This window comes from Pygoscelis adeliae, unplaced genomic scaffold (genome assembly GCF_000699105.1).
Source record: "Pygoscelis adeliae isolate BGI_AS28 unplaced genomic scaffold, ASM69910v1 Scaffold278, whole genome shotgun sequence".
Taxonomy (NCBI): Eukaryota; Metazoa; Chordata; class Aves; order Sphenisciformes; family Spheniscidae; genus Pygoscelis; species Pygoscelis adeliae.
Window position 1 is genome coordinate 1,872,936 of NW_008825411.1, and position 8,144 is coordinate 1,881,079.

The 8,144-nt window shown below is 43.5% G+C and overlaps 1 protein-coding gene across 1 annotated transcript in view; it reads right to left on the reverse strand.

The window, feature by feature from the left end:
- Nucleotides 1–8,102, reverse strand: part of CHL1 (cell adhesion molecule L1-like) — a 61,796-nt gene extending 53,694 nt beyond the window's left edge. Inside the window, exons 1-4 of the mRNA XM_009330627.1 lie at nt 7,995–8,102; nt 4,015–4,204; nt 1,914–2,019; nt 85–275 (exon numbers count right to left, since the gene is read on the reverse strand). Coding sequence (XP_009328902.1) covers nt 85–275; nt 1,914–2,019; nt 4,015–4,105 — 388 coding nt within the window. The 5' untranslated portion in view covers nt 4,106–4,204; nt 7,995–8,102. The remainder of the gene's footprint in view (nt 1–84; nt 276–1,913; nt 2,020–4,014; nt 4,205–7,994) is intronic.
- Nucleotides 8,103–8,144: the final 42 nt, after the last annotated feature.

An 8,144-nucleotide genomic window follows, 5' to 3' on the forward strand; every position in this document is an offset into this window, starting at 1 on the left:
TAGTGTCTAGTTCTTCTCCATTTAATTTGAGGAAACACAGTTTTTCATCTTAAAAAAAAAAAAAAGCAAAGCAAAAGCCCTTACTTGGAACAATTAGTTCAATTTCTTCTGACATGGCAGTTCCCAGCACATTGGATGCAAAGCAACGATATTTCCCTTGAAAATTGGTGATGATTCCTCGATTTTGAATCACAAATGTTCCAGAGTTGTTAGATGAAACTATCCTCGGGTCAGATAATAAATCGAACGGTTTTCCATCCTTAGTCCAGTTAAAGCTGAAAAATAGTACAAGTGTTACAAAGGACAGGTCACAGAACAGAGAGCACTATGGTACAAAACCAGTGGTAAATATGGGTCCGATAGTTTGTTATTAAAATAAAAGGAAAAACTTGACGTAGGAGGAGAGAGTTGAATGGTAAAATGACCACTGTGCTACTATAACTTGTGTTAGCTATTGGGCACGTCTCTCCTGTTGGACACTTTACTTTTGGATAACCGACCGTGACGTGAAGTAAGAATACAAAGCTTAAGGCAAGGACAACAAATGAGAGAGACCATCTGTGCAAGCAAGAGCCACAGAGTGAAAGGAACTAGAGGTTTGCAAAAAAAGCTGTGTCTGTAGGAGAGTTGGTACTTTTGACTGGCAAGGATTGACAGGAGCTCTTCTCACCATCTACAGGAGATACCATGGTTGAACCCAGGAGAAACCGAGATGACTTGACTGCGTTTCTCCTGGTCTTGACATAGAATCACTTGTAGTTTGGATGCTACTGGGGTGTGATTTTGATGAATGCTGAAGTATTGATCGTAGTTTATGGATCTGGAAGTCTCAGATGGCTTGATGTTGGGCCAAACCGATTCAAAAGCAGAGACAGTTGGAAGTTACAGGATAACATGCATTTAGTGGAACACGTACCTTTTTCAACATTTTGCAATGTTTTAAGAGAATAAATTAATGTTAGAAGAAACGTATGTTTTGGCACTTCACTGAGGCAAACTGCCTTGCGACTGTGTGGAGAGGAATATGGGTTCCTATCGCCTAACCAGCTCTATCACATACATTTAAATATACCAGAAAACTTTTCATCAATGGGCTGACAAACAGTGAAACAACGGAAAACTAGAAATCCCCATTCAGAGCCCGATTAAAAAGGATCAAATCATCTTGACATAAAAAAAGCAATTGCTTTTTTTAAGCAAGTTTAAATTATGTTGCTGAGAAAAAAGAAAGGATTAAAGAGCAAAAATGACATGCAAACCAGCTATTAATTTAGCCTGTGCACCATCCAGTGGTGAAAGTCTCAGGAGGAGCTTTTACTATGTTATTACATTTTTGTTAATCACATTTTCATTAAAAATCTTTTTCCTTTTTACATTGATGTAAAATACATAAAGTTTATCTTTGAATATGTATTTGAGTAACTCCTTATATGTATATTTGTAACATCACCACGGCCATGATGATGTCAGGTACAGACAAGGTATCTGATAAAATGCAAATGTGATCTCTGAATACATGGTCTAACGTGCTTGGTATTTTTCGGGTTGCTGTGGAAAAGGCAGAAGAACAGCTGGGACCCTTTGATTACCATTACACACCTCCTATCTTTTGCAGCACAGCCCAGATAAGCTCTTTTAAATCATGGGGTGAACTTAGCACATGCTAGAGAAATGGAACACCACCTAACAAGAACAAGGCATGTTGATATCTATTCACAGAGTGAATGGAAGTGATCGAGTAACAAAAGCTGAATGGCCTAGATGGAAACCCAAACCTTAACCTCGCCCTACGATGATGAGCACGTTACTGTACATCAGCTATTCCTCCCCTCCTCAAAAACAGAACAGTGTTTGGCAAAGGCTAAAAGCAAACTCAGTTTCTGCTTGCTTCTCCAGATGAAAGCAGTACTCACATGGGCTGTGGGTTTCCTCTAGCTTCACATTTAATTGTAAAGTCCTCGTCAAAAGGGTAGGCAACCTGGGTGTGAGATTGCTCCGTGATTGTTGGAAGCTGTGCAACTGAACACAAAGAGGTACTGGGTTAAAACACCATTCAAGCAAAACTTCACTCCGCTTAGGTCCTTTCTTCAAAAGGGACTATGTCAGGATTGCCTTACTCCTGCAAAGAGTGAGGCTCGCCTTAAAAAAAAAGGATCATCATCTTCCTGGCATCGACAATACTCTCTCCTCCCAAAACTGAACACTATCATGGCCTCAGCAGCCGGAGGAAGGCTTGACAGCACTGACTATGTTTGGCCAGCCACTCAGGGGCATCACCGACACACGCTTCCAGGTATGACCAACCCATGCAAGGCAGAGGAGAGCTGGGGCCAAGCTAAAGCTAAAGCCAAAGCATGGGTGTGTGGATTGGTACATTTGTTCAGTGGTGAAGTCAACAACTGGCTTTTTAATCCAGACACAGATACACGCACATGAAGTAGCAAACTGCTATCTCCATCCTGGATAAAATTGGGAGGAAATCCATGGACTGCAAAGATGATTTAATAGCCCCTCCAGGGTACAGCAAGGGAAGAGTCGTTACCAGTCACACAGGCACGCAATGATCTTTCACTAACTTTTTTTTTTTCTAAGGGAATTAAAGTTTTGCAAATGTCTGCGTAAAAGAGCCGCACGAGGGAGAATGCTCCCCGCAGTGGAGCTGGGGATAATAGGATCATCACACTGTTATAAACAGCCAGGAAGAAAATTAACATGCTCTTTGGTTTCTCTTTTAAGTCCAGGAAGCTCAAAGCTGGAGCGAAACGTGGTGTCTTGCCATACCTTGTGGTCTCAAAGCCGAACACTTCCAAGCCCACCAGCTTCACTGATCAGACATAATTCCTTTTTATTAAAATACAAAATGCTTCATTAAAGCAAATTAAGGGCTTAGATGGTTCCCCTGTGTAGGTACTTAAAAGCAGTGGATGCCCAGACAGTTTGTCCTGCACTTTACAGTCACAGCTCCACTTCTGCTTTATGTAAACACTAGGAGCCACTGCGGTACCTTCCTCTAAAAAAATTCTACTTCCAAATACTGTTAAACAAGTTTGAATAGCTTCAGAAAAATATCTTATAAACCTGCTTGATTGTCTTCTCCTTTGCAGCCAGGGCTGTTGGTAGACTCCAGAGTGCTAACAGCTCACGGCAGGTCCACACGATGCCCTGAAACTGGCCCGTGTCCTACTCTGAGGCTACAGCACCCAAAGCCCTGCAAAGAGCCTACATTTCTTTTTCCTTAGGTTTGTTTCTTTATTTATTCATTTATCCCCACCATAATTCATTCAAAACCCAATATTGTTGAGTTTTGTTTTGTTGTGGTTTTTTTCCCCAAAAAAACCCTGTAGCTTGTAATCCTCCTGGTCCATTTACGTTTGAAAAACGCAAAGCTTGGGAGGTCTGGGCTGTACTCCAGGCAGTGGGGCCCACTGGCTTTCATTGGATTGTCCCCTATGAGCCTCATCCCATATTGTACACGTGTCCTGAAACCACACCAACCGTGTAAAAGAGGCAGTTTGAATGCATCATAGCCAGAGAGGGGTAGAGGAGGTGCTCCCCAGGGCGGTACGTGAGACGTACGAAATACTTCTCAGGGGACTAATGTATGCCCTGAGACGTACACCTGCTCCTTTTTCAGACTGAAAAGGCAGGTTGCAAGACAAGTAAGTAAGGGTATATGTACATCAAACAAGCTTCAGGGAGATTCAGAGCCAAAATGAGGAATTTATGTGAAGGACAAAACCAAACCCTCGGAGCTAAGCGGTGTGTTGGATCGCAAACATAAATACATGTTATTAGACAAGTTTACTGCTACATTTAAACAGGTCCAAACAAAGTAGCTTACATTTTTATCACATCTGAATTTCCCAAAGGCCACGGTCTGGCAGAATTAAATTCAAAATGGAACAACTGAAAAGCAGGATTTAATATTTTTTTTCTTCAGGGAAAGGTTAAAAAAAAAAAAAAAAAGATACCAAAACAAAACAGCAAAGTATTCAGTAAATAGCTACAACTCACCTGATAACGGTATTTCAATAGCTGCTGCCAAACTCAATACAAAGAAAAGCAGGCATATGGTGATCCCTTTTGTGCTTAATAGCATCTCCATCACTCTTCTGTAAACAAGGAGTCCAAACAGAATGAGAAATACCTTATGCTTCCTCTCGCCGCCACTTCAAATCAGATGTAAGGATGTGAAACTGAAAGTCTAGCGAGGAGAAGAAACAGCCATATTAGCTTGCAATTATTAACTTGGCTCTAACAAGGTTACTAAATTAAAGCAATACTTCAGGATTTGCAGCTAAATTGCAAATTGCACTAAATGGTACAATTTCATCTCCTCTTTCCCCACCCCCTGGGTTCGGGAAGGTCCTCTATTAAATTTCTAACAAAAAAATACATGCACAAAAGTACAAATCCATTATAGCACAGAAGTAGAATTATTTTTTGTTTTGCAATTAGAAGTAGGGATGGTTTAAAAGATGGCATATCTGTAATCATTCCAGTTCATAAATTTTTCTAATGAGAGTTGTGTAAGTTGGAAAGTAATGTAACAAACCTAATGAGAGAAATTTGGTACACTAATGACACTGTTCGTAAATCTCATGTCTTTCGTTTATGTTTAAAAAAAGGACACAATCTAGTTTAGTTCATTAACAAGGACCAGAACACGAAACACTTGCTTTTCCTCCATAATCCCAGAACTACTCTACATAGGTTTTACACAATCCATTCTACATCCTTAGGTTCAGCATTAATGTCAGGCGCCTGCCAAAAGGAGACACATTCAGCTCTAATGAGCATTTAAGTGTAATTCACAGAGGAGTAAAGGAGAGAGTATTCTACAAACAGGAGCGTACGGAGGATTTCAGTCATCTGCATCATTCACAATATCTCAGTGAAATATTAACTGATGTAAGAGGTTTTGTACCTGTGCATCTTCTCACACATAGCACTTACAGGACATCAGTCTCAATTGTCAGTATAATTTTGCAAGAGCTATTTTCAAGACAAGGTTGCTATGATAGAGGTAAGGACCAACCTGCCAGCAGCCCAGCCCTGCACGGCACAGCGAGCTCTGATTCAAGCCACTGAGTTCACAAGCAGAGCTGTACGACCATGGCAATACACTTCCAGACTAAGCCTGGCTCGCACACAGCTCTTGTATACTTGCACATACCACCCAGTTAATCCATGGATCAGAAAAGCAATCCCGGGATCACCGAGAGCGGTTGGCATGCAGGGGCAGGCAGGAGGTGGGACTGGGGCAGCGCGCTGGGGATGCTCGCCCTTGCCCAGCACAGCTGGCTGCAGCTGGAGCAGAGACAGTGCCGAGCCACGAAGCCCACACACTCCGGTCCACGATGCTTTGGTCCTGACGGTTGGTTTGCTGGACCTCTACAAAACACAGCATGAAGCAGAGATTTCCCTTTTACCCGGCACGCTCCCTCTCGCATCAGATCTCGGAGATGAGCAACAGCTTGTGCTGTGGCCCTTTCTCCAGCGGCATTAGCAGGATAATTTCTGTTCACCCTGTCACCAGTTCACGAAAACTTTCTGGAAGTTAATGTCTTTGAGACCAAAATCCCTGGGTGAAGATTGAAATTGGCCAACGAGGGGACAAGAGACAGGCACTATAATCACATAAAAAACTAGATATCTTGTAAGTATCTTAGGCGTCAAGTGTTCGCTGGTGGAAGAAGCAGACTCATCTGCTTAGTGGGGATGGGGACCCGCTGGCTGAGCTGCCACCCCCAGGTTGCGTCTGGATGCAAATCAGGCAGAATCGGGCAACATCAGTAAGTTCTGGGTTTTGGCAGTTGATATTTCCCTCAGTTTGATTTCTCCTAGCTCTGACTTGTGAGCAATAGACCCTTCTAAACCTCAGTCCAATAAAATCTGGGCTGTGTCACGGCACGGAGCGGGGTACACACGACCCCCAGCCGCACAGCAGCCCCAGCCAGCAGCTACCTGATGGCTGCACAACTTCTGTCACTGCAGGACTGGGCTCTCCTACCCTGCCTTACCTGGTCCTGGCAGACGCTCCGTTCCAGATCTATCTGTGTCATTGATGGTACAACAGATGCTCTGACAGCAAACCCTCTAGCCACACAATTGTAGTTTAGGCTCATAAAAATCTGACCAGTGTTGCTGCTTGCAGATGGTACATTAGTGGTAGCGAAGCCCTTTTCTCCCCCCATCTGCTGACAGCTCTGGGGACCAGAGCAGCCTGTGTCAGGATGCCAACCAGAGGAAGGGGAGCTAAGATTACAGGAGGTGTGCAGCTTGCTAAGGTTGCAGACTGAGGAGTAGGAAGTTTCTTTTTATATGAATGTTACAAAGCATTGCATAGATTCAGATTAAATTCAAGAAAAAAACAGGAAAACAGCTTGATTCCTTAACCAAACCCATTAGCTCACACTTTCTTTTTTCTTTTTTAAATAAAGTGACAGAGAGCAAAGAAGGAATGTACTAAATAAAAAGGATATCCTTTATCATGAGGTATGGCATGACTTGCCTCTGCAGGCTGCTGTAATTAGTCGGTCTGTCTAGCACCTCGCTCTTTTTCCCTGTGTTGAATACTAATGCAGGGGGCTGACAGCACCAGCATTTGGAAGCAGCAAGCACTTCGGGACCGACAGTGCTGGACTTGCGCACAGCCATCGGATACTTCCAAAGACCACTTGGAAATCTCCCTGCAGCTGCATTTAACCTCTGCCATTTTACTCTGTGGCAGTTTCCACGAGGCACAATCCTGGGTGACGTGAATTAACCAACAGTGTCTTTGTGGAGGTATTTACCTAGTGATAACTATCCAGCAAGATAAGCCTCCTGTTTGTATGTTATATATATTACCCCTCATGGAGTAGCAGAGGCGTTACCCTGGCTGTGCTGGTTGCGACAGCAGTAATTACGGAAGACTAACACTTAATGCACATCTCCCCCGACGTGCCCCACTCAACCGGTCACTCTTCTGTGCCCTGTCTGGACAGTGACAGTCCTCGGCAGACGGACAGGTCGAGACACATGTCGTTCCCGCAAGAAGACCTGTGTCAAGCGATTAACCTTATTTAAGGTGATGTATAGACAGGGCTGCCAAGCGTTAGGCGTTTTGTACGGCTGTCACGCGTTTGGCTGTCCTACCAAGCCTCAGGCCCACAGCTCAGCTGAAACTGCAGAGTCCCTGATTAAATCACCCACCTTCCCTCTCATCTCCAGCACCCAAATATCCCCAAGCCCCCTCCTAATTGAGCAATATCACACATCCTCCAGACACCCCATCCATACCTGCCTTAAACACAGCCGCGTACCCAAACTTCAGGCAGCACGATCTTTCACTCCTATGAAACTCCAAACCAAAATTTCTCATCTTGTGCCAGTTCCTAGCAAATGAACAATTTAACTGCTTAGGTAATTTGGAGAAATAAATGAGGTAGCTGCACAAGCACTTGGTGGCTACGGGCAGGTTTCGGTCTCACTGGTGCCAAAGCACAGTGCCCTCCTGGGGTCTAGTAAGTGCCAGAAAGCAACTTGCAAAATCTTGACCTTGGTAAAAACATCAGCTCTGCTCTCCAAGCCAGTGTGCTGGATCAGGCCCAGACCTTGCTGTGGGTCCCTCCTTTTTCCCAGGAATCCCACATTCTTCTTTGTTCTCCCAAGGAGTCGGCTGCAGCATCCCTTGCACCGGGGAGGGGGGCAAAAGACTACTGAAGAAAACCCTTCCTCGGTGCAATGAATGATCATGTACGCTACAACAAATGTTACCTTTATGATCCCTCCTCTTCCTTTTTCTTTTTCGCCCTCCTCCCTCCATTTCTATCTTTATGTTCTCTTTTCTCCGCCTCAGGCTTAAGTCAAGTAATTTGAATTCACTGCAAATACTTATCTGTAGTTCCTTACCTGCAATTCATTATTTACTGTGCTGTTCAGTTAATAGTAAATACTGATTGCTCTAAGGACAGCTCATTTGTTTGTTTAATGAGCTGCCTTTAACTTACAATGAGCAAATCTTTCAAAATATCAGTATTTCCAAGGAGCGATGCAGTTCCAGATTCTTTTATTGTATGCCATTGCTTCCAGAAGCGTGTCATAAAAATATTGGACAACTAAACAAGAAAAAAAATTAAATTTCCATTTATCTCATAAAC